Below are 27,022 nucleotides of genomic sequence, written 5' to 3'. Positions count from 1 at the left end.
CCATGGCGTGATTTTTTTACACAGGTGAAAGCCAAATGGGTGATTCTTTTTTTTTTTTTTTTAAGATTTTATTTATTTATTTGACAGACAGAGATCACAAGTAGGTAGAGAGGCAGGCAGAGAGAGAGGAGGAAGCAGGCTCCCTGCTGAGCAAAGAGTCCGATTCGGGGCTCGATCCCAGGACCCTGAGACCATGACCTGAGCGGAAGGCAGAGGCTTTAACCCACTGAGCCACCCAGGCATCCCTCAAATGGGTGATTCTTTTTTTTTTAAGATTTATTTATTTATTTGACAGACAGAGATCACAAGTAGGCAGAGAGGCCAGCAGAGAGAGAGGAGGAAGCAGGCTCCCTGCAGAGCAGAGAGCCCGATGCGGGGCTCGATCCCAGGACCCTGGGATCATGACCTGAGCCGAAGGCAGAGGCTTTAACCTACTGTGCCACCCAGGCGCCCCAAACGGGTGATTCTTGAGGTTAGGTGTTATTATTGGTTTTTCTGTTGCTGCACAACAAATTTCCCACAAACTTAGCCACTTCAGACACAAGTGTATTATCTCAGAGTGTCTGCCGGGCCCAGGGTAGCTAGGTCTTGGCTCAGAGTCCCACTAGGCTGGACCCCAGTCTCATCTGAGGCCCAGGGTCCTTTTCTAGGCTCCCTGGTTGGCGGGTTTCAGTTTGTTGCTGTCATAGGACTGAAGTCCCGTTTTCTAGTTGGCTGGCCTCCAGGGGTCTTTCGCAGCTTCTGGAAGCTTCCCTGGCTCTAGCTCCATGGCCATCTTACCACGTGGCTGTTTACTTCTTCCAAAGCAACCAGAATCTCAGCTTTTTCAGAAAAGAATTCATATAGGGGCGCCTGGGTGGCTTAGTGGGTTAAGCTACTGCCTTCGGCTCGGGTCATGATCTCAGGGTCCTGGGATCGAGCCCCACATCCGGCTCTCTGCTCGGCAGGGAGCCTGCTTCCCTCTCTCTCTCTGCCTGCCTCTCTGCCTACTTGTGATTCTCTCTCTGTCAAATAAAAAAAAAAAAAGAATTCATATAATGTAGTATCATCTGATTGCCCTGGTAATCTCATCAAAGGGCACTATCCCATTATTCTCAAAGGTCTCACCCACACTTTGGGGGGGGGAGGGGGAATTGGGCAAGGTGTATATCCCAAGGTCTGAGAGTCTTGGGAGGCCACCTGAGAATTCTGCCTGCCATGAGTATTTTAGTCTTTCCATGAGCCAGACGGGACTTCAAGCATTCAGTGCCCCCAAGTGACTGTGCCGTAGAGAGCATGGGAATCTTCTGAATCCCTTGACGCCTTCCAGTTGTACCAGTGGGTAACACTCCTGGTGTCTCCCTTCAGGAGAGACACATTCCAGTTGGTTGTGTCAAGGTTCCCAATTCTGTCTCCTGCTCGCACACTCCTGACAGTTCCTTCAGTGGCATGGAATCCCCCTCATTGGTGTATATGTGTCCGAATCTTCAGGGGATAGGACATGTTGGTTTGGAGGAAGTCCAAGCTTGGAAGGTGGGCTTCCTTTGGTATAGCTGAGGGTTCCCAGGTGAGATGGTATATTCCTGGCTAGAACACAGCCCTTAGTCAGAGAGCAGAACTGAAACAGAAGCTTTCAGGCCGAAGTGTCTGGGGGACTTGTGGCAGTGACGGCGGGAGTGGGGAAGAATCCCCCTGAGGGAAAGGTTGCAGCTTATCTTCTGATGGGTGAGCCAGACACATAGTCAACTGTGGAGATAGAAATGGAGATAAGTGTGTGACAAAGATACAAACAGAATGCTCCCTGCGCACAGGGGATCATCATTCTGACGTGGGATTTGAGATGTCTGTGGATGAGATTTAGGAAGGAGGCTTCAGACTGAGAATGCTGTGGGCAGGGAAAAAAAACATGGTGGTCAGACGTGTTCCAGGGACCGGTGAGTGGTCTTCTGGGACTGACTGGGAGGAATATAGGGCAGAGCCATAAAGAAACTTAGGCTGTCAACAAGAGGATTCTAGGTCTTACTTTTAAGTAGGGAAGCTGACTCAGCAGGATTTGGGCTTTCATTGGATGTGATGGGTGAGTGTAGTGGGTTGAATGCTGTCCCCTCAAAATTCATGTCCTCTGGAAATTTTGAGTGTGACCTTTTTGTAAATAGGGTCTTTGCAGATGTCATTCGCTTCGGACCTTGAGATCGAAGATGAAATCACACTAGGAATAGGGTGGGCCTAAATCCAATCACTGGTAGCTTATAAAAAGAGGACACCCAGCGAAAAGAAGATGATACAAAGACGCAGGAAGAGATTGGAGGGACGCAGCCACAAACCAAGGGACACCTGGGGCCACCAGAAGCTGGAAGAGACAAGGGAAGGGTTCTCCCTAGACCCTTCAAAGGGAGCAGTACGTTGTCAACACCTTGATTTTAGATTTCTGGCTTCTAGAACTAAGGGTGTTAAGCCACACTGCTCATAGCCATTTGTTATGGCAGTCCTCGGATGATGGTATGGGGCAGGAGAACATTTGAATTCAGTGTAGACCTTCCAGTTTGGATGCTGCAGCACCCTTGTTGGGGATGGCCGGTGGGTAGCTGGACATCTGAGAAGAGCAGGTGAGATTAGAGAGATCAGCTTGAACGTGGTCACAGGAAAGTGAGGGACAGGTGAGATCACCAAGGGCGAGTGTTCAGAGCAAGAAAATAGGGCAGAGGGCAGACCCTAGGAGACCCCTCCGTTGAAGGGGTGGAGGAAGGAAGGGAAGGTCGAGAAGGAACTGCTTTTCAGGCGGGTGGAGTTCTTGGCTCATGTTGAACAGTGTAGAGAGTTCCTCAGGGTGCGGACAGGGAAGCGATGCTGGTTTGAAAATTCTTTGACACTCGGTCATTTCCATACGCTGTTGCTCTGGTTGAGAAGAGTGGGAGGTGAAAAGGGGCAGACAGGAAGCATGGGCTACTCTTTTTTTTTTTTTTTTTTTAAGATTGCATTTATATACTTGACAGAGATAGCAAGAGAAATCATGCACAAGCAGGGGGAGTAGCAGGCAGAGGGAGAGGCAGACTCCCGCTGAGCAAGGAGCCCAATGCAGGACTATATCCCAGGACCCTGGGATCATGACCTGAGCCAAAGGCAGATGCTTAACCCGCTGAGCCACCCAGGCGCCCCCATGTGCTACTCTTTTAATAGAGTTAGACTGTGGACACAAGGAGACATGCCATTAATTGTAGATGAAGGAAGGAACATCAGTGAAGGAACTTGATACCAGTTTTTTAGGAATATGACACTTCTCACGATATTTTTTAGGCTGCAGGAAGGAAGCCAGGAGAAATTGCAAATAATCGATGAAACATGTTTCCAGAGAAGAGACTTACAAATATTTTTTTGTTGTGCATCTGCTATGTGCTAGGCACTGTGCTGGGGTTTGCCAGAATGATCTTACTGATCTTCTCAACACTCCTATGGAGTAGAGAAGGATGGTCCCCATTCTGTCATGGGGAAACTGAGGCTGGGAATGCCACAATAATTTGCTCAAGTCCATACCTCTCAGATTTGAGCCCCGGTCTGCTGCTCTCTGTCTCAGTTCTCGTTACATGATTTTCCACTGGAATGCGGAAAGCAGCGTCTTTCTCTGATTTACAAAGAAGCAGCAACAGCATAAAGAAATGAGCAGATCTTCAGTGGAAGAGAGGGACGTTCTGGGTGTTTCTGTCACATGGTCTTACCAAACTATGAGTTAAAATTATCCGCTATAAGAGAGGAAGAGGGAAGCCCAGGGGGTGTAGAGAAGGGAAGGGATTGAGAATAACCTCAGAAGCCAGCCAGGAAGTCTTGCTTAATCGCTAAGACTCTCCTAGGATTAGTGGCCTGGGTTTTTAGGGCAGCTAACTTGTGTCGGGTGAGCAGAACCGGATCTCAAGATGGACTTCTAGCCAGAAAGATTTTAGTGACAGCTCTGAAAATGCTCCAGGCCAGATGTCATCCTGATTTTAACACCTCACCTCCAGGGCTTGGAGAACCAGCCACTGGATATCCCAAGGCGATTATCAATCCCAAACCCCTGCTCCCCAAGAAGACCCTGACCAGCCTAGAGTGGACCTGTCCCATCCGTGTATCCCCTTACAGCCCCCGACCCCGCCCCCAAGCTGCCTGGCCAAACCAGGTGCACTCCCAGCCTCTGGCGGGGTTACCATTTCTGATATGAAAATAACCTAAGTCCTTGACTCAAAAAATAACAGCATCTGCTAATTTGCATACACGTTTTGCATTTCATATTTGGGCTTAATATCCAAATGCGAAAATTCATTTTGTTCGACCTTAGTTAAGTGGTTTAGGGTTCAAGCGATAAAAACTCCTGGTGGAGTGCTCCACTCTGATGCAGTCAGACTCAGCTCCCCGCCCAGGACGACTGTCCTCCTGCCATCTGGCGCTGTGCCCGCCCTACACTGATCCTCCTATGAATTATGCGTTAAAAGGGACCAATCAGTTTGCCGAAGGCTTGATACTTTTAAAAGGGTCTCAGCAGGTGCACCTCCCCAAGTTCCCATGTCAAGAGCTTCTGCCGTGGGCCTCTGAGCGTCTCCGATTCCTCCAGTGTCTTGATTCGTGATGAGCAGCCCCGCCTTGGACGTCCCCGGGACAGCGTGTGTGAGGGCAGCAGCCGTGGAGTGAGAGCTTTGAGAGGACACAGCAGAGAAGGTGTTAATAATCACAGAGCTTCATTCTTCTTAAAGACAATTACTGGGATTGATTGTTTCTGTGTTTCCTTAGTCACGGTTCAGCTTGCTTGTTTGACTGGGATTAAGACAGATGAATGCCGAGTGCACACAGTCATGTGATGTCAGAATTCTCAATGGCACGTCCAAGGCCTCTGCCTCCCCCTACACATGCTGCTAGGGTTCTCAGCTGCGCTGAAAGGGGATCCTGGACTGGGGGCGATGAAGCACATGGGGCCAAGTATCGTAGACTTCTGAATTTTAGCTAATGCACGCTGTTTTCTTCCCATGTGTGGGGTAATGAGGTGGGGTTTTCCAGTGAAAGCCGGCACCTACATCCCCCTGGAAGGCATGCCAAACACAGATGCCTGGGGTGGGGCGGGGGGCGCCTGGTGGCTCAGTTGGTTAAGTGTCAACTTACTGACTTTGGCTTAGGTCATGATCTTAGGGTCGTGAGATCGAGCCCCATGTCAGGCTCTGTGCTCAGCAGGGAGTCTCCTTGAGGATTCCCTTTCTGCCCTTCCCCCCCTTTCTAATAAGTAAATAAATCTTTAAACACACACACACACACACACGCACGCACACATACAGATGCCTGAGCGCCTTCCCTAGAGCTTCTGACCCAGTGAGTACAGGGTTGGGCCCAAGAATTTGCATTTCTCACGGGTTCTAGAACGCTGCTACTGCAGCGGTTTTGGACACCCCACTTTGAGAACCAGCAGGATAATGATCAAGAGCTTGGATACTGGGACCAGACCACCAGCCTTGTAGTCTGGACACGACTGTTTACGAGCTGTGTGATCATGGGCCATTTACTCAACCTCTCTGTGTCCCCGTTCCCTCATCTGGAAAGCAGGGATCATCACGGTATACCTGCTTCATGGCAGGTTTACGAGGAATAAATGAACGAGAACTTGAACGCGCTTAGACCAGCGCCTGGTATATGGAATACGTGTTCCATGTGTGTTGGATAAATCAGTAAAGGAGCCAGACTCAGGGTTGTGAGTGTATGAGCCAGAGTCTCATTTCTCTGACACCTGCAGTTCCCAGTGGAGTGGCTGGGTCACTTTCCCCATTAGTCTTCAATCCCATCTCTTGTGGCCAGGAAAGTGAATGCCCAGCAGGAGGGAGGTTACATCAACAGCCATCAAAATCCTCTTCTCAGGCTACCTTAACCCTTAACATCTACTTAATACACAGACGATGACTCACGGAGCCTGGACGGTAGGGCAGTGTGCTTTGGGGGTTTCTCTCCCGTGCTGCCCTTTATGTCAAGCTCAGCTGCAGCGTCATCCTGATGGTTCTCATTTGTTGAACGCTTCCCCTGTGCCTAGCACTTACGTGTTTCACACATACGATTTTATGTAACCCTCAAAACGTTACTATATGCCATAATCGTTACCCCCATTTCCATTCTGCCGGGGTTCAGAAAAGTTAAATGATGTGACCCAGATCACAGAGCTGCCAAGTGATAAACTCAAAACCAAAATCCGGGTGTGCCCAACGTCAATAATTTGTTATCTGAAAGTTCTCCTGCCGAATACCACCGCCCTAGCTGTCTATGCACATTGATATAAAGGTTAAGGCTAGGTCCCCAGGTATCCAGCAGCGGGCAGTAAGCACCCCAGAATTGGAACTGCCTGTTTCAGGGGTTTGCTTTTCGAAAGCCTGTCGTAGGACTCAGAGAACATACTCCTTCTGGAAATGGACAACTCTGGCCTGACTTCTGGGTGCAAGTGTGTTCATGTTGCCAAAGGCGGCTTTCTTTCTGAATTTGGATATTGACCTAGTATCTTTCCATTACTGGGCGGGAGTAGTGCGCCCAGCATGATGGTCAGGAGAGGGTCCAGAGACTGTACGGTGAATGTGAAGAGAGGAAAAGTGGTATGCTAATGGAACTTTACTTTTTTCCTCCGTAGTGTTCCTTTCTGCCGAAATTCTCCATTCATATAGAAACCAAGTACGAGGACAACAAAGGAAGCAACGACCGTGTGAGTAATGCGCCCACCCCCCCCAGACCCCCATCCCAGTTCCGTACTGTGCCCTCACCCTCTGGGCTCCGAGAGTTATGACAGTTTCCCGGCCCCAGGGGTGCCGAGGGCCAGCCGCAGGATCTGTGCCTAGGACCTTGGAGAAGCTCTGGCATTTGCTTTCTGGGGCAATTTCCCTATTATTTCTCCCTGGAATTTCTTCATGGCCCAGGTTTCTTTCCAGCTTTATGTCCTTTCTGCAGGCCTCTGTGCAGAAATCTTGGTGACCTAGAATGGTTGTCATTGGTGTTTGAGGGGGAGGTGGAGACCTCGAACTTCAGGATTTGCTTTCTGATCACTGGATTGAGCGTACATCTTCTCAGTGACTGTTAACATTTACTTGGAAAAATGATTATGGGGCGCCTGGGTGGCTCAGTCAGTTGAGTGTCTGCCTTTGCCTCAAGTCATGATCCCAGGGTGCTGGGATGGAGCTCCATGTTGGGCTCCCTGCTCAGCGGGGAGTCTCCTTCTCCCTCTGCCCCTCCCCCTGCTCATGCTCTCTTTTTCTCTCTCAAATAAATGAAACCTTAAAAAAAAGAAAAGAAAAAAAGAATACTATCAAATATTTGTGTATATCCTTTATGGATTTTCTGGATTATGCTTATGTCCACATATGTACACTAATACATATCCCACATTAAAATCAGTGTACCTGTCCTGCAAAGTACTTACCTTATGGGACACGCTAATTCTTTCTAGATTTCAGCCCCATACTTTATTAGTATTGGTGAGAATCCGTCTTCTGACCTGACTTTTACCCCAGCCTCTTTCGGTTGGGGCCATGTCATTGGGAGTTGCCTTCTCTTTGGGAGTGGATGTTTTGATGTATCAAGAGCCTCACCCTGAGATTGGGCTCTGGGTTCCATCAGGACCCACTGAGGGAAGAGCCTGGCTCTAGAGGCTGCAGAGCTTCACCCATTAATCTCTCCTCCATTTACGTGGTCTGCGTTTGTGGAGAATGAAGAAGATGGAGACTGTGTCAGAATGGTCAAGAGAGCCTTTCCCGACAAGGTGACCTCTTTGGAGCCTTCCCAGAACCCAGGGAATGCAGACCAGGATGCAGGAGGTCGTGGGGGCACCTAAGTGCCATGAGGCAAGAGCTATAAGGACTCACAAACAACACCAACTTGAACTCGTTTTTCCAGGTGAACAGTCCCTGGAAAGAACTAAGAAACCCTTTAGAAAGAACCGTTTTTGGCCAAGCCTATATTATGGTTCTTTGTGTCAACATCTTCTAGAAATCTCTTCTAGAAAGTTCCTGCCTGGGATGCCTGGGTAGCTCAGTTGGTTAATCATCTGCCTTCAGCTCAGGTCGTGATTCCAGGGTCCTAAGATCCAGTCCTGCATCAGGCTCCTTGCTTGGTGGGGAGCCTGGTTCTCCCTCTCCCTCTGCTCCTCCCCCTGCTCCTGCTCTCTCTCTCTCTCTCTCTCTCTCTGATAAACACATAAAGAAATAAAATGTTAAAGAAAGAAAAAAAAAGTTCCTGCCTATGGCAGGAACAAATCCTTCTGGAAGGTTCAGGTATATTTGTGGGGGAACACAGGTTGTCCTTTTCAAAGTGGAGTCTACCTGGACAGAGCTGGAGTGGCTCCCAGGGGGCATCACTCAAGAACTCGGTTTCACACCAGCTCGGTGTGGGAGGACACTCATTCCTTCACGCCTTTCTCAGCAAGGGCATGTGGAGCACCTTCTCTGTTGAGTATTGAGTGTGTATCACGTTGCATCCGTAGTATTAAAAATGTAGACTCATTCCTCAAACTTCAGGTACTCGTAGCTTAGCTGGAGGAAAAAACCAACATAATAAATAAAGACATAGGGCGCCTGGGTGGCTCAGTCATTAAGTGTTTGCCTTCGGCTCAGGTCCTGATCCCAGGGTCCCGGGATCGAGTCCCGCATCCGGCTCCCTGCTCGGCAGGAAGCCTGCTTCTCTCTTGCCCACACTGCCTGCTTGTGTTCCCCCTCTCGCTGTGTCTCTCTATGTCAAATGAATAAATAAAATCTTTTTAAAATAAATAATAAATAAAGACATAAGCACGACAGTGGGCTTCCCTCCCTTCAGCATAGAGTCGCCACTGCTAATCCCTCAGAGATGGAAAAAGCTTAAAAAGCGGCGTTCAATTATGTAGTCCTCCCTTCCCCGTGGGGGACACATTCCAAGACCCCCAGTGGATGCCTGAAACCACAGATAATACCAAACTGCACGTACACCTGTTTCTGCTTACGTACCCATACCTGTTATAAAGTTTAACTTATAAGTTGGGCACAGATGAGAGATTAACAGCAACAGCAATCAGAGGAATTAGAACAAAATTCTGTGGTAAAATGTAGAGGAATAGGATCTCTCTCGCTCTCTCAGAGCATCTCACTGTATCATACTCACCCTCCTTGTGACGATGTGAGGGGATGACGGCAAATGACGTAGGCACAGTGTCATACTGTTAGGGCTGCTGTTGACCTTCTGATGATAGGTCAGAAGGAGCTTCGTCTGCTTCCAGACCACAGTTGACCACACGTAACTGAATCCGTGGAAAGCGGAATGTGGATAAGGGAGTATTGACTGGATTTGCAGGGACTGACTTGGCTGGTACCTGGTCGCTTCATCTTCTTGAACTAAGTTAAGAAATCTGGAGGTTTTCAGGGCTCAGCACACTACTTTTTTTGTAAATCAAGTTTTGATGGAACACAGCCACACTCATTTCTGTGGGATCGAAGGTGTCTGCCTGCTTCAACAGCAGAGATGCATTCTTGCAACCGAGCTCATATGGCCCCTTAAGCCTAAACTGTTTCCTGCCTGAAAAAAGTTTGCTGACCCCGGGTTGGAGAGAGTCAAGTCAGAACAGCACCCAGCAGGTCTCAGAATTTGACCCAATCGATAGATGTCACCCGCTCTCCCAGCCGAATGCCTTCTCCAGAATCCCCGAACTTTCCAGGGCAGAGAAGAATGCAACTGGCTGGGGTACTGGCCTTGGTCAGTTCAGGATCCCTAACGGTTAGCGTCCCTTAGTGGTTGATAACCTCAAGGGAAAAGCTTTAGGACCACATCTGGTCAGCAGCCTGAAATAAGAGGTGCTTTGGGGGACAACCACATCAAAACCTCAATGTCTAAAGGAATGTTACATCACCCTTTCACTTGAGCCCTTGTAAAATAATGACTTTCCTGATTGGAAAATTAACACACGGTTATTAAAACTTGGGAAATGCAAAAGAGCACCACTTCCTCTGCCGAAGAAAAGAAAATCCAATAGTTTTCCTATAATTCAGAGATTACTGCTGATCGCATTTCATGGTGCAGATCGCTGTAAGTTTTTTTCAACAATTCCCCCAAAACTGAATCACACAGATGCTGTTTTTAACATATCCTGGAGTATCCTTCCCTGTGTTTAATTTTATTTTTTAAAGATTTTATTTATTTATTTATTTATTTATTTATTTATTTATTTGACAGACAGAGATCACAAGTAGGCAGAGAGGCAGGCAGAGAGAGAGGAGGAAGCAGGCTCCCCGCTGAGCAGAGAGCCTGATGACGGACTCAATCCCAGGACCCTGGGATCATGACCTGAGCCAAAGGCAGAGGCTTTAACCCACTGAGCCACCCAAGCGCCCCTCCCTGTATGATTTTAAATGGCTGCACTGTATTCCATACTTAAGTGTACTCACCAGACACTGGATACTGAAATGGGCTTGACCCTTTTGACGTTTCGATGTGGCTGAGGACCATCAAGGAAAGGCTGATACAGAGCAGACATCCCTGAACTACGTTAACTGGCGCAGTCTGAAAACACGGCATGGGGAACGTTTTCAGATGTCTTTTATTCTATAAACACATTCCCTTGCTTTCTCTTTTCCCTGAAGTTCTGACCTCACGAGTAGGTAAAACCTGCCCCATTTGCAGAGGTGTGAGGACATGTGCAGGCTCGCCGAGATCCTTGTAGGTGGATAGGACCAGTGTGATCTTCTGGTGTCTTCTCTCTGCTCAGTTCAGCTGGTCCAGAAAAATGGACATGGTTGTCATTTCATTATCCTGGATCCCTTTGTGGTGGGTGCTAAGTTCTTTTCACTACTCTGGTAGGACCTTAAAATCCCAGGTTAGCCACCTGAAAGCCAGGATCTGTGGTTGGCGTCAGCCTCTTCCACCCACATCCTCTGTCCGTGCTCGCGGAGATTTAGTCTGGCCCATAAGAGAAGCGCAGAGCCCCTGGGTGCTTGTAGGCGGTCCTTGTCAAGACAGTTTGCTTCCTCTGGAAGAAATTCCAGCTCCTGTCCCCTGTGTTGCCTCCTTCTCCCCAGTTTACTGACTCCGAGACCACCCATGGGCCCTACACCAAATGGCGCCCAATTAGTCCAAATTCCCATCCCAGCCTCCACCTGGCTCCACTCCATAGAACTCCATAGACCACTCCACAGGTCTTGCTTCAGAGGCCACAGGGTCAGACAGACCAGCCGTGGCTTGATCAGACTTCTTGGCCAATTCGCCTTCCTCCAGTTTCCATATCCAAGAGCAGCTGTTGGGGTCACCCGCCTGCTTTGAGGTTGGTCCCAGGGAGGCGGAAAAGGAAGACTTCACTGGTTTTCGTTCACACTTGTTACTGCTTCAAAATCAGAACACGGCAAATATATATTTATGTAATAAGGCTTTCATTGTTAAAAGCCAACTTTGTCCAGGGGTTCAAAGCTAGAGCCTCAAGCAGATGGTGTGTGCTGGCATACTCTTTTTCTGTCCAGGGAGGAGCCTGGAGTTGTAGGTGGGAAGCAGAATTGCTCGAGAATGTTGTGCAGTAGTGAGTATTTCTCTGGTCTCATTGCTTTGCCAAATTATTTAATAAACTCAGTTTATTTCTTTGCATTTTCTGGGAGTATAGTCTTATCATTCAGCTAGCATCCTTCATACCGTTATCTGCATCCTGTTTCCTCCCCTACCTGCCAAAACCTTAATGAAACTGATGACGGACGATAAGAAGCAACAATTAAATTGAAAGACGCTAGTGATAATCATATTGATTAGTGATTGAAGAGAGTACATGTTGTTATCCCATTATCAATCACTGTACAAGTAATTTTTTTACATGACCCCGTATCTAGTTTAAAAAAAAAAAATAGTAGTGGGATGACTAGCTATAAATATCTTCTCCTCGTTAAAATAAAACTCCTATTTATGATTGTGAAAACCTGTAAGTTGTGATTACATTAACCAGGACACAGTGGGAAAGTTGTCTTAAATTGAAGTCCATTTATTTTGTGCACATAATTATGAGAATTATTTGGGTTTTAATTAGCACTGGGGAGGACGGCACCATGCCAAGGCAGGGTTCTGTTGTTTGTCCGAGGCCATAAATCTAGATCTGGGAGAGAAGGTGCTTTGCACACGTGTGACAGCTGCTGCTGGGTTACTGTGGCTCCGTGGGGTTAATGGGGAGCAGACTCGCCTTTATTTCCTCTTCCAAAGAACGTCAGCACCGTCTAAAACAGTGGCTCTCAACCTTGGCTGCACATTGGAGTTACCTGAGAAATTTTAACAACAGCTCCTGGCTGAGTTCCATTCCTCTGGGATTCTGATTTAATTGGTCCTGGTTGCAGACTGGTCTCAACCAGCCAGCACACAGGAAGGATAGAACATCATGCCTCTAGGAATGCCAAATTCTCCAGTTGGAAGTGTCTGGAGCTTTACAGAGCCCATCCTCCAGTTAAAGGAGGGGAGATGCAACCCACCGCTCCCATTACTCCCATTCAGGGATCTAGACTGATGATTCTAGATGACGGCCACATAGTAAAGTCATCTGGGAAGCTTCGGCACTCATTGATGCCACTGTCCTGATCCCTGGGGTCCTGATTTCATTGGTCGGGGGTGGGGGGGGGGTCCAGGCAGTGGGATTTGTAAAGCTCCCCCAGGTGAATCTGAGAGATGTCAAGGCAGACAAGTATAGATTTAAAAGGAAATTAAGTGCTACTTAAACCAACTGTGAAGACTTAGGAAATCAGGGTCTCCCAATTTCTTCACTTCTTTATACCCCTGGAAACAGACTAGTTTACAAAAAGCATGTGCGCGCTTGCGCGCGCGCGCACACACACACACAGTAGAAGGGCCTCAGGGCACCGTATTTATTCTTGTTTGGCCATTATTTCTCAGCAACAAAACTCCTCAGAGCAGATGGAAAGAATGTCCAGCTTAGTTCCTGGAAGTGTGAGTCTATGTCCTTCACAAAGCTCTCCTTGGAGGCTCTCTGAAAGTGATATGTGGATCTGTTCAGTTTCTAATAGTAATCAAAGAACACAAAGTCGTTCTCTGTGAGACAGAAAGATCAGTATTGAGGTCCCAGCTGCGTGACCTTAGGCAATGGTTTCTTTATCAAGAACAGAGAGTAAATAATGCTTGCGTCATGGTTTGGAGGATTCGGACAGGTTCATTTACCTGGAAACCCTTCATGAACTGTAAAGTACCATGAAAATATTAAGTGCTGCTGCTTTTACCATACCCGGGAATTTACTGTACTGGTGATCTCCGGACGAGACTCTCCTTTCGTCTGAATTGCCAGTAAGCCATTTCTTTTTCCACACATGTTGAATGCTGATGGGCCAGGCATTATGAGAAGCAGTGAGGATACAGCAATAAGACAGAGAAGGCCTCCACTACCCCTAGAGTGGGGGAAAGCGGATAATAAGCAAGTCAACAATTCCAGCTGTAAATGCAAAGCAGGCAAGAAATAGGGTGGTGGGGCGCTTGGCTTGAAGCCAAGTGGTCAGGAAATGCCTCTCAGAGGAGGTGACAGGTCCAGGTGAGATGTGAGCTTGAAAGAAGCCAACCAGGGCGCCTGGGTGGCTCAGTGGGTTAAAGCCTCTGCCTTCGGCTCAGGTCATGATCCCAGGGTCCTGGGATCGAGTCCCGCATTGGGCTCTCTGCTCAGCAGGGAGCCTGCTTCTCCATCTCTCTCTCTGCCTGCCTCTCTGCCTACTTGTGATCTCTATCTGTCAAATAAATAAATAAAATCTTAAAAAAAAAAAAAAAAAGAAAGAAAGAAGCCAACCATCTTCACGGTTGTCCAGGAAAGGAGAGTGTTAGGGACTGAGTTGTGTCCTCTCAGCATCCCTACGTTGAAGTACCTCAAAATGTCACTGTGTTTGGAGATCAGGCTTTGAGGAGGTGATTAAGTTAAATATGGCCACTGGAGTGGGCCCTAATCCAACCTGTTGGCCTTAAAGAAGAGGAAACTTGGACACACAAAATTCAGGGCGCATGAGCCCAGAGTGAGAAGACTGTGTGAGAAACACATCAAAAAGATGGCCACCTACAGTCTGAAGGAAGATGTCTCTGAAGAAACTAAGCCAACACTTTGGTTGTGGACTTCTAACCTCCAGAACTGTGAGAAAATAGGATTAGGTTGTTTAAGCCACTCAATCTCTGGTATTTTGTTATGGTGGCCCTAGCAAGCTAATATGGGCACAATAAAGGCCAAGGCCTCAGCCTCTGACATGGCCTGGCACATTCCAAAAAACCAGTGTCCAGGCCATTAGCTGGTAGGAAATGAGTTTTGTGGGGTTTTCTTCTTTTTTTTTTTTTTTCTTTTAAGTATCAGGGGCGCCTGGCTGGCTCAGTAGGAAGGCCTTCTGACTCTTGATCTCAGGATCGTGAGTTCGAGCCCTACACTGGGATTGCTTAAATAAACAAACTTTAAAAAAAAAAAAAAGTATTGGAAGCCAGATGATGTAAGACCTATGAGCCCATGGCAAGGAGTTTAGATTTTAGCGCAGTGGGAAGTTATGCAAGGATTTTAAACAAACGCAAACCACGATATTTATGGGGTTTTGAAATAAACTTTTTGGTTTAGAATAATCCTGAATTTACACTAAAGTTGCAAAGGTGGTACACAGAGTTCGCATATGCCCTTTACCCAGCTTCCCCTAGCGTTGACATCATATGTGACCCTGTTACATTTCTCAAAAACGTGGGCCTGGTTCCCATTTCACCAGATTTTCCCACTGTTCTAGAATCCGGTTCAAGAGACCACGTTACTTTACATCATTTATGTGTTTAAATGTTTGCTCTGGCTGTTCTGTGGGGAATGGAGGTTAAGAGAGCAAGACAGGAAGCAGGGAGTCTAGTTGGCAAGTGGTTGCAATCATTCAGACCAAAGATAATGTGGCTTGGGCTGGAGAGCTGACTGTGGACAAAGAGAGCAAGGACAGATGTATTTTGGAAACAGACTGATTTTCTGTTGGACTTGATGCCCTAGAGGGGGGCAAAATAAGTATGACCTCAGGATATCCAGCTTTGTCTACTGACCCTGATTGGCATAGTGGGGAACAGTGTAGGGAATCAAGAGTTTCACTTGAGGCACAATCAATTTGAGGTGCCATTGAGACTTACAAGTGAAAACAGCAGGTAAGGAGTTGGATGTGTGAATCTAGGGTTCAGAGAGAGGTGTAAGCCATGATTCAGAGAATGAAATGAGACAGGTTATCTAGGGAGAGAAGCGACAGCAAAAAAGAAAGCTCTGGTGCTCCAGGATGGAGAGCACCCTGGCCCTAAGAAAGGACCCTTCCCTTCCCATGGCTTTGAAGTCCAGCTTCCGGTTATTATCTTTTCTAAGACTCATCTTCCGATGGCTGGTTTGGTTGGTGGAGCAAGCAACTCTTGGTCTCGGGTTGTGAGTTCGATCCCCACGTTGTGTGCAGAGATTACTTTTGAAAATCTTAAAAAAAAAAAAACTTATTTTCAGTCACTAAATTGGGTTCAGTTCTAGGGAGTTAGATTATCTCATTGAGTCAACTGAGAAATCTAGTTTCTCCTCTTGGGTGGGTGCCTTCTTTGGATGAATTGAGTAAGCATTTCAATTCTTTGACTTCTCCTGACTTGCGTTACCTTGGGGAATTGGCCAGAAAAGTTCTCCCCTTGACCACAAATAGCTTCCACCGGTAGTTACCAACTGACAAAGAGGGAATTTTATTGTAAAAACTCGGGTTATGGAGGCTGTAATTGTACTGTCATCATGAAGTTTATTTCATTATCGGTGTTTTATATTTTTAACATCAAGAGGGCAACATGGATAGATGTAAGGTAAAATAATTTATTTACAGATTTCAGAGTTTGCTCATGTTAATTTGTACAGTAGGATGGTGGTGAGAACTCTAGAATCCGTTTTTACAGGTCTCTGAAGCTGATTAGCTTTTCCTCAAATGGCTTCTCGTTGAGGCTTACAGAAAGAAAAAAAGCATTCGCTTTATTTTTAGATGTGATCTCTGATGTCTTCAACTTTTATGGTTCTGTTTTTAACCTTATATTATTATAACCAGCCACCTACAAAGTCTGCAATTTTCTCTAATAAATCAGTACATGCTAAAAAGAAGGTTGCACAAAACACCCCCATTTGCAGTTTCGAAGGATTATTATCCACTTTGGTCTGTGAAGTGGAAAGTCCATGTCCTTGCTCACTCGGTGTCTAATAGTATCATTTTGAGGACAATGGGAAACAGATCATGTTTGATTTCTTAAGACGGTGCCTTTGCTATTTGTGGCCCAATTTGTGATCTGAGAGGCTGGAGGTAAAAGACACGTGAGCAAAGGCAGGATCTATCCAACCTGCTTTCTGATTCTCAAAGTTAAAGTCAGAATAGTCAGGCTATATTAATAGATATAGCTTAAAGCATTATTTGCTTTCTGTCTACGCTTGGTTCACTGACGCTCTGCTAAATTCAAAAAGGCTTGGCTTTTTGACAGTTTACCAAACTGGGCAGAAGCAGCATAATCGAAGGGACAAGGCTGAATCATGGTTCCGAAACCAGAAATCAGGGCTAGGAAAGAAAGGCCAACTATCAAGGTCTAGGTGACCATTTTATAGCTATTACAGTAATAATTGGCTCAAGCAGGAGTCACTAATGGATGCTAAAACCATTGAATGAAACAGTATTGAGGAACAGGAATTCACACTGTCTCAAAGTATCACCCCAGAGATTATGTATTAATTACAAACAGTGGAGGAGTCTAGTGGTTACCATCAATTTCGCATCACCAGTAACTGGCCACACTGACATAACGTGCCTCCCATTGTGACACACTGAGAACACAGCATCCCAGTGGATTATCCTTGCCAAAAATGTTTAACCTGAATGAATCAATCAGGAGGAAAGAATCAGACAAATCCAAATTGAAAGACATCCTGCAAAAACAACTGGCCAAAACTTTTTAAAAGAACATGTCATGAACCTAAGAAACTGCCCTAGATTAAAGAGTAAAGTAATTCAGCTACTAAATTTAAGGCCCAAAGCCATGATTAGATTCTGAATTAAGTGGGGATGGGCCAGTGCACAGGACAAGAGAAGATATTCTTGGGACCTTTGGGGAAACTGAAGTCTAGACATATATTGGGTCATATGGTACAGTATTGAGGCAATATTAAATTTCTTGCCTGTGGTCTTAACATTGTGTGTATCTAGAATGTCTTTGACCCTGGTAGATACGTGCTGACATATTCAAGAATGAAGACTCGTGCAATGTCTTACTCTCATATGGCATAGCTCATAGCTAAAACCAAATTTTTATTTATATATGCTTTTTCTTCTTGAAAAAAATCTTATTAAAATTGAGGAACTAAGCATAGGTTGCAATGAGATGTCAAATAACCTACTCAAGGTTACACAGTGAGTCTTTTTTCTTTTTTTGGAGCCAGGAAGCAGAAGTTTTTAATCCTCTTTCTTTCCAGTGATATCCTTTTTTTTTTTTTTTAAGATTTTTTAAGTTTTTATTTTATCATTCGAGAGAGAGAGAGTGCAAGTGAGAGCAGGGGGAGGGGCAGAGAGCCTGACGGGGACCCTGGGATCATGACCTAGGCTAAAGGCAAATGCTTAACCGACTAAGTCACCCCGTCACCCCATTTTCCAGTGACATCCTGATTTCGTTAATGAAACAGGAAAAAAACTAGCCTACTCATAACTATTATAAACATCAACATTGATTCTGTTCACCCAAAAGGTGTTTATGAATTGGAGATCCTTTTGAACTGTAGAAACCCTAGGTTTTTTTCTGAGCAATTTCATGCAGTGGGATGTCTCCTGAAGTTTTGAAGAGGCAGATGGAGATGATTGAGACCAGCCTTCTAAGTGTGCCCTTCTGCCAAGGGTTAGAGCCCAGGCTATGTGCCTTTCTAGATGTTTGTATACTACCATACTCGTGCCTCCCTCCCTACAGCCCTTGTCAGGCTATATAGTAATCACTCATTTGATCATCTGTCTCGCCAAATGCATTTAAAGCTCATATGAGGACAGATAGCATGATTAATCCCCAAGACACCTTTAAGGTACCTAGGAACAATTTAACTTCTGTTGACTAAGAGGGGTATAACAAAGACCTGAATACGTAATAAATACTCCCATGTTCCTGGATGGGAAAACTACAATGAGGAATTAGCCATTTTCTAAATTAATTTTCAAATTAGATGTAATTCCATTCAAAATCCCAACTAGATTGTCATAAATTGACTGTAAAATTAAAATGAAGAATAAAAGTCTAAAAATGGCCAGAACAGATTTCAAACAAAGAATAAGGAGAGGAGGAGGGGTGCCTGGGTGGTTCAGTCAGTAAAGCATCTGAGTCTTGATTTTGGCTCAGGTGGTGATTTCCGGGTTCTGAGATTGAGCCCCGTACCCGGCTCCACACTGGGCATGGAGCCTGCTTAAGATTCCCTCTCTCCCTCTCCCTCTCTGCGCCACCTCCCCACGCCCCCACCCATGACACACTAGTGCACGCTCTCTCTCTTAAAAAAAATAAAAAACAAGGATAGGAAATATTTCCCACCACATAATAAAACCATATTAAATGAGTGTGGTATTGACATAAAGACAGAGTAGATCTAAGCTGATAATGGGAGTTTGATACGAAGTAGATAAAGCATCTCAAATTAATAGGGAGAAAGGACATTGGGTGATTTCCTCAGAAAATAACGTTTGAGTCAATTGACATTTCAAATGGAAAAATAAAATGTTAGATCCCTACCTCACTCCATATTAAAAAATAAGCTCCAGAAGTTTAGAAACCTAAATGTAGGTAACCATTAAAATCATTTAAGTGTATTTTGTTTATGGATACCTTTACATATTGTGTGAGATATGAAGTTTATCAGAATATAGACCAGGTTCGGGGTGCCTGGGCGGCTCGGTGGGTTAAAGAAAGCCTCTGCCTTTGGCTCAGGTCATGATCCCTGGGTCGGGATTGAGCCCTCATCTGGCTCTTTGCTCAGCAGGAGGCCTGCTTCCCCCTCTCTCTCTGCCTGCCTCTCTGCCTACTTATGATCTCTGTCTGTCAAATAAATAAATAAATAATCTTAAAAAAAAAAAATATGGACCAGGTTCACAACAAATTTGTAATAGCTGCCAGCCAGGAGTAGAAGGGGAAGGGATTTCAACTTTAAATGGGCAAATTTCTTTAATGGAGGGGCACAATCAGAATCAAATGTGACAAAATGTTTACACGTGTTCATTTTGAGTGGTGGGAAATAGCTGTTTGTGGTATGCTCCTCAGTATCCATCTGGATGTTGGTATCTTGAGTTTTGAAAAAAAATATTCATCCGACTCTTGTGTTCCATGAAACTCTCCTTCTCTTTCTCTCCTATTTCCTGTGATCTAAGTTCCTGTCACTTTGCAGTTGTTTCCCAAATATTCACTGAGGTACCTTGGTGAATGGGTTGCTTACAACTGATGGTGGCCAACAACCTTTGGGTCTTGGAGCATCTTAGATGAGGACACTTTAGAAATCTGCCCAAAGCTAGCAGCTGGCCAGGCACGTTTAGCAGGATGACGTACTAGATTCAGAGAACTCAGCAGCCTTGAACCAAGCAGGGTCCAAAGCAGGGCTCGGGCCACTTCATGGTAATGGGGCTCCGTTGTTCTTCCCCAGCTGTGAAAAGGGGAACACGACACCACTTGAGGAGGTTATTGGGAGGATTTGGTGAGAGGATGCGTGTTAGATGCTCCATAAACAGAGGTTCTTTTCTCCTCTTTCACTTCAGCTACGCTTAACCAAGACCAGGTGGGACTCTCAGAGATCTGCCGTCAGAGAAGTTAGTTGAGGTTTTTCAGAGGAAAGGTGCTTGTTTTCATATTTTCTCTTTTCTAAAAGATTTTATTTATTTATTTGACAGAGATCACAAGTAGGCAGAGGGGGAGGCAGGCTTCCCGCTAAGCAGAGAGCCTGATGCGGGCTCGATCCCAGGACTCTGGGATCATGACCTGAGTGGAAGGGAGAGGCTTAACCCACTGAACCACCCAGGCACTCCACCCTGGAAGATTTTAAGTTCACTTTTCCGAGATGGTGGTCTAGGTTGGAGTTCTGGACCCTCTGTCTGGTGGCTGCGTGGCTGGAGTTTGGGAATTCTGGTCTCAGAACCAGTCCTAACCTTGGCTGTCACTCACCTGTAGGGGATTTTTTTTTTTTTTAAAGATTTTATTTATTTATTTGACAGAGAGACAGCGAGAGAGGGAACATCAAGCCGAGAGAGGGAACATCAAGCCGGGAGCCTGATGCGGGATCATGACCTGAGCCACCCAGGCGCCCCTAGGGGCTCTTGACTAGCACATCTTGGCAGCTCCAAGAGGTGACAGATACCTGTCCTGTTGTTCGAAAATAGTCATCAGCAGGACGGCGGCAGAATGGTGGAGAGTTGCAGGCTTCACACACTGGAGTCAGACCAATTGGGTTTGATTCCTGGGTCAGCCTTTGTGCTGGTTAAAGCATGTTACTTCACCTCTTTGTGACCCATAAATGGGTTTAACAATAGTTCCTCCTCGTTGGGTTACTTGTGAAGATTCAATGTGTTAATCATGAAAAGGGCTAAGAGGAGTGCTTGGTCCACATAGTAGGTTCTCAACGTGTTCGTTGTAACTGGCATTTCCGTATCTCATCAAGTCTAAGGTGGCCATCGATTTTTACTTCTTATCAACCCTAAAAATGAAATGTGTGTTGGAGTAGATGACATCGTGCAATTCTAAGTGGTAGCTTTTTGGCACGGGGTGAGGGGTGTGTATGTCTGTGACTGGTAATGTCCTAGACTCACTGTGAATTCAGCATGAGTCCCCCTGTACAGGATGTCGAGGTGTCGGAATAGTGAATTTCAGCTCTGAATAGTGTCTGCATGTCCAGTGTGAACACTGAACTGGCTTTTGCCAAAGTGCCATCATTGACTCACAAGCTCTTCGGTGGTTCAGCCTGGAAGGTGGTGCGTTAACGATTCCCAGGGCACTGCCCAGCTCCCACGCCCAGCGAATGACTTGCTAGAGCTCTGGAAAGGGAACAGGTGAATCTTCTCCACTCACGGGTTCAGAGCCATCATCCTCGTGAAATGGATTTCTCTCTAACATCCCTGGATGTCCTCTCGCTGGTAGATACTGGCAATGACAAAGTCTCTGCTAGTATTTTAGTCTTTAAAAAAAAAAAAAAAAATGGGGCAAAGGGATGACAGGGGTTGACCTTACGGAAAAGAAATTAATAATTTCCAGCGCACGCGGTTTAAAAGCTGTTTTTTCCCTTTGATGCATTGGGAGCGCCGCCTCCACGGGTTCCTCTCCTTGCACACAGACTGTGGGTTGTTGTTTTTTTTTTAAAGATTTTATTTATTTATTTATTTGACAGACAGAGATCACAAGTAGGCAGAGAGAGAGGGGGAAGCAGGCTGCCTGCTGAGCGGAGAGCCCGATGTGGGGCTCGATCCCAGGACCCTGGGATCATGACCTGAACCGAAGGCAAAGGCTTTAACCCACTGAGCCACCCAGGCGTCCCAACAGATTGTTTTTTAGCCCAGCAGCAGGTCAGCTGTTGCACACCAAACTCTGTACTTGATCTTCTGAGACTAATAGCGATTCTGACTAATACTAAGCTGTTAAATCATATTTAAATCGTATTTCCGCACTAATACTTACTGAAGGCCTGTTTATAGCCCATCAGACTTTACAGCCATTTGGCACATGAATTTATTAAATATAAACTTCATGGAGCGGCATCGGAAACTCTTCCGTCTCGTTCCCAACCCTTTAAAGAGACAGTCGCAAATCCTTGCGGAATATGCTGGCCATGATGAAGAGTAATTTCAATTCTCTTTAGCTCTGCCAATTAGATGATTAATAAATAGATGTTGAAAGGCGTGAACGAAATGCCATCACGGAGCAGAGACTCAGGGGTGAAACCAGATAATTGACCATTTGGTGCTGAAATGTTTTATTATCACTCATACTTAGGTTCGGAGGAAATCAGAAATCTGTCATGAGTTTGAGTTTGTTATTAAACTCGAATTCACCTTGGCTGGCACGTCAAAGCTGCAGTGAAATATTGAAATGAAATATGAAACTTACCAAGGAAGGTCCTCAGGAATGAAAGTCGCTGGAAAGATTGATTTTTTCTCGTAACTTAATTTTGATTTATGTATGAAGCCTTGTTTTCAACACCCAGCTAAATTTGCTTAGAACCATCTGGGTCTCTGGAAATAGCTGATGTTAAACCAGATCCACTAGTTGCACACATGATATGCCTTTGTTGAGGGGTTTTGTAACTGTTAGAAATAGAAAACAATTTTGCTTTTAAAAAAAAAAAAAAGTAGGGGCGCCTGAGTGGCTCAGTGGGTTAAAGCCTCTGCCTTCGGTTCAGGTCATGGTCCCAGGGTCCTGGGATCAAGCCCTGCATCGGGCTCTCTGCTTGGCGGGGAGCCTGCTTTCCTCTCTCTCTCTGTCTGCCTCTCTGCCTACTTGTGATCTCTGTCTGTCAAATAAATAAATAAAATCTTAAAAAAAAAAAAGTAGTCATGGGATACCTAGCCGTGGCCTGATATTCTGCTTTGGTTAAGAGTTCATGTAACTGCATATTGCTTCCTCTTCCTAAGATTTGCTCTTACTATTTGAAAAATCTTACTATTGTGGGACAATATCCTCTCGTGCAGTTCAGGATAAAAATTATTTAGTGACTTCCTCTGGGTACGGATTTTTTGGAAGTTGTGTTTTTTTGTGAGGTTGGTTCTCCCACTACCCTGAAGCTTGAGTCTTCTGGTGCCCGCTTTGTAAGTCTGTATGTACCTTGGGGTGTTGGGGAACTGAATGTACAGTGGGTCAAAATTATCATTAAGTACTTGTACAAATAGGGACGTCCAGTATAGAGGACTTTTTAAACTCTCTGTTTTCTCTTGTGCCAAGCCAGTGCCCCTCAGATAAGAGGTGTTTGCTTACATTGGACAAAGTCAAGAAGTGGTTCTGTTGGGCAGAACCTTCAGGGACTCGAACAAGTTTCCCCTGCTGCAAAGTTGGGGTCATGTACTTGAAGAGTCCTACCTTGTCTCAAGGTCAGTCGGCACCAGCCTGGAAAGCTGGAGGAGTCCGAGCTGTTTCAACAGACCTTGATTTGCTTTAATAAGTAAGTTGGGTCGTTCCCAACCGTTATTACTCTAAACTGACAAGAATGTAAAGTCTTCTGGTTGAAGGACTGTTTGTTCCGTCTTCCCTAGGAGTGTAGTAAATTCATATATTATGAAGATTCTTCCCCCTGGATTTTCCTTACCGCCTTGGGTCATTTTTGTTTGTTTGTTTATTTTGTTTTGTTTTGTTTTTAATTTATTTGATGGAGAGATCACAAGTAGGCAGAGAGGCAGGCAGGGAGGTGGGGGGGGCAGACTCCCTGCTGAGCAGAGAGGCTGATGTGGGGCTCAATCCCAGGACCCTGAGATCATGACCTGAGCAGAAGGCAGAAGCTTAACCCACTGAGCCACCCAGGCACCCCTTGGATCGGTTTTTTAAATGATAGTGAAAGTTCTGAACCAAATAACTGATGAAGCCACCTAGATCACATTTCCTGCAGTTGATCGATGTTTAGTAAATACCAACGGTCTTCCTCAATCCCTTTGTCTTAACGTCTCAATGGGAATCTGGGGAGTTTTTTATTTTGAACTGAAAGGAGCTTAGTTCACTGCATGAGAAACTTGTGTTGAGCATCTATTTGGTACCAGGAATTGTCAGTGTGGGGAGGACAGTGCTGTCATTGCAGCATAAGGTGGTGGGGGCTGTAAAGAATACAGGAGGGAGGATGGGACTGGAAAGGAAGGTGGGATTGTAATGCCGGGAGAAGCTAGTTGAGAAAACAGGAAATTTGCGGTAGATCAGATGTGAAGGAACACAGGCCAAATCTTAAGGAAAGCAGTGACAGCAGAAATAGGAAACTGGGGAATTAGGAAGAGGACGAGGGAGAGATGGGTGCGCCGAATTAAATTTGAGAATGGGATGGGAAGACTGGCTCAGGGGTCCAGGTTTTTGCCTTGGATAGGTGGAAACTAAGTCCAGACCTAGTCCCATTGTAATGAAACCCCAGAGTATGAAAGGTTTTGTTTGGGTTTTTTTAAGCCATTAAAAGCCACCTCAGAGGGAAGACAGATCAACACACAAAGGGACAACAATAGCCCTGACTGGGGACTGTTGATTTGCAAGTGCTGATGAAGAAGTTCATGAAGGGGTGTATTTAAAAAGTGGACCCAGGGAAAGGCATGGGATACCAAACACAAATGTGGGCCCATCAGCTGATAAAATGTTGTAAATTCACCCTGGCCTGTGAAATACTAAGTAGAAGGAGCCAGCCGGTGGGTGAGATTTTGTAAGTAGGAGAAAAAGAGCATGCTCCCAGAAGTCAGAGGGAATGGTTGTCTTGAACCTATGAGAGAGGGGGAAAGGGCAGAGGGCAAGTTTCCATCTACAAGGGGAGGAAAGAGGGGCAGAGAGTCAGTGGCCTCATGCCTGCTTGCCTCTTTCTTTCCAGGAATGTGAGAAGAAAGGCCATCTACTGAAAAGGAAGGACATAGAAAAAGGGGCTTAAGGATAAAAGTTCAAGATAACCTCTATGGGAAGTAATGAGGGAAACAATTCCAGAAGAGTAAGAGGATGTCTGGAAAGGTTTGGCAGTCTGGCGATTTGAGAAATTTTGAATGACTTAGTGCCACCAGCCCAAGTAATTGAGTCATTTTCCCAGCTGTGCTTTGCAGCCTGCATCCAGGAGCAGAGGAAATGGTTGAATTGATTCAGGATTTGCTTTCAGGGTGGGGTTCAGCAGGGTATGGAAAAATTGAGTGAAGGCCCTAATGAGCCTTGAGTCCACTGGAAGCTCTTGGGGACTGGAGGACTAGACAAGGTCAAGGGGAAGGTGTCTGGGAGTGAGAGTGAGGAAATGGAGGTTGGGTTGGAAGACAGAGCAACTAGAGTTCTCAGATTTTAGAAGTGGAATAATTACCAGGAGATGCAAGACCGGGGTGGGGGCTTGGAAGCCAGTGGGTAGGAAGGAGACTGGAAGTGAAGGTCATGAGAGGAGGAACAGAAAGGGAATTAGGCTCTGGAATTGGATGGATTGCCCACCTGGATACTGAAATCCCAAGCATGAGTTGGAGTAAAGCAGAACCTTGAGCGTGGTTCCTTGGAGCTTGTTCTGTGAATTGAGGGGCCAGGGTTTTCCAGGTCAGTGGTTTGTAAGTAACACCCGTTGGCAGTGAGGCGTTGTGGCTAGACAGCATGAGCCCAGCAGGAGGAACGCCAGTCACTCTATCAGTGACCACTAACCTCTAGGAATTGATTCCCAACAAGTCTTTATAGTCCTTCTCTGGAAATGGATTGATTAATGATGCCGCACATGGCTTCCTCCCCACTGCCCAGCTCTCTGTTCCAAGGGAGCCCACCTCCACTCCTTCACACCAGCGATCCCGCTTCTCCTACTCTGTGCCAGACCCCAGGAGGGGGCAGAGGCAAGGGGAGGGGTGCTGTGGGCTTTGCTGCGGGGCAGACCTTGAACCACCTCTTAACCGGAGCCAGTGGGATCTTTCGTTCAATCTGAGCAGTAATCACAGAATTCAATAGTTCTCTCACACCTTTTCCCCAGGTTCCAAAGTCCAGAATCTGAGCCCCCCCTTGCTGACTTGGGCCACGAAGGCAGGGCCCCATCTAATGGCTCTTTTGCAAAGTACAGGAGGAGCCAGCAGGCTCTCCTGTGCCCCTCTTGTCAGGGAAAGGGGGGGGCGCAAGGGTAGAGAGGGTAAACCAGCTGGCCCCCGCGAGGAAGTAACTTCTTTGAGAGTTGGGAAGTAATAGTGGAGACAGTCACATGGATATTGGCAGCAATCGTTACTGAGCACGAGCCCAGCATCCTGCCAGCCTATCTATAGCCATGATCTTACTAAATGCTCGCAACTATTATTATCCCCATTCTACAGCTAAGAACTGAGTCTTAATGAGACCGAGCGGTCTGCACACGATCCCAGCGAGCGTCAGTCCTGGGACTTGATTCTAGGTCACTCTGGCCTTGGAGCATAAGCTCTCAGATAACTAATACGCTATATTGGGCTCTAAAAATCGAATTCTAAGTCTGTATGTGGAATCTGCTACCCGGGTTTTTAAAGCCGGATTGAGGGTTTCAATTTACATAGTAAGGCAAGGGAAGTAGTCCCTCCCATGTTTCAGAAGCCCTGTCCCAAACCGCCGCCCCCCCCCCCCCCCAAATAGCACTTTTTCCTCCTTCCAAGTTTTAGAGGGCAGCAAATATTCCTGAAAGGAATTGTGGTCGTAATGATATCCTTTATGATCTTGTTTTTTCAAAAACTTTTTATTAGTAGGCATTTTCTCAGAGGTTTAGTGCCTTATAAAGCATGTTGATCAGCTGGCAGAGTCGGGGAAAATCGCATTCCAAACGTGTCTGCGGTTTTTATACAGATTCACGTCCAGGTGAAGGACGGCTGGGTCCTCTTGAGTCGGCCGCGGATCAAATACCCGGAGAGAGAGGGAGGGTAAGCTGGTGGCACATGCCAAGGGGAGTGAAAATGATCGGATTCTGAGAACACAAGGATCTAGGTAGAAACACCATGATAGGAAAGAGAGACTAGCCCCGGAGACCCAAAGGCAAAGGAAGTAAGTTAAAAATAAAACAAGGCTAAGGATAAAGCTAAGGGCTCCTTAACAGGAACGAAGTTGAAATGACTCTGTTCCTAGAGCCCAGTGTCTGAACCACTTATTTTTCCTACCTTTGAGTCCCCATGCGCCTCCCTCAGCTGAGATTCAGTGCCAAAGGACATCTCAAAATACCCACAGCCAAAACCACTCAGCACATCTCACCATGTGGAGGGAAGGACAGCTCTGCAAAAGTCTTTGTCCTGAACTGTTTATGGATTTTCCGTAGTCTGTGCGAGACTGTGGACACATGCTGCCTGCCAACTGGCAGCTGCCACCCAGCCTGGGGTTGACCTTGCCCCTGATGCAGGAAGAGTCCTGCCCGGATTTAGTGTGACTTTCCCCAGAATTGTATATTCACCCCGAAAGCCTCGTG

General features: G+C 46.1%; 1 protein-coding gene across 2 annotated transcripts in view; it reads left to right on the top strand.

Annotated features, from left to right (window-relative positions):
• PITPNC1 (phosphatidylinositol transfer protein cytoplasmic 1) overlaps window positions 1-27,022 on the top strand; it is a 250,282-nt gene that overhangs the window by 158,144 nt on the left and 65,116 nt on the right. For both annotated transcript variants that reach the window (XM_045984795.1, XM_045984797.1), the window contains exon 5: window positions 6,602-6,673. In XM_045984795.1, coding sequence (XP_045840751.1) covers window positions 6,602-6,673 — 72 coding nt within the window. The remainder of the gene's footprint in view (window positions 1-6,601; window positions 6,674-27,022) is intronic.

The sequence above is a fragment of the Meles meles genome, chromosome 18 (genome assembly GCF_922984935.1).
Source record: "Meles meles chromosome 18, mMelMel3.1 paternal haplotype, whole genome shotgun sequence".
In the NCBI taxonomy this organism is placed as follows: Eukaryota; Metazoa; Chordata; class Mammalia; order Carnivora; family Mustelidae; genus Meles; species Meles meles.
Note: the sequence above shows the minus strand (reverse complement) of the source record. Positions and strands in the feature narration are given on the sequence as shown.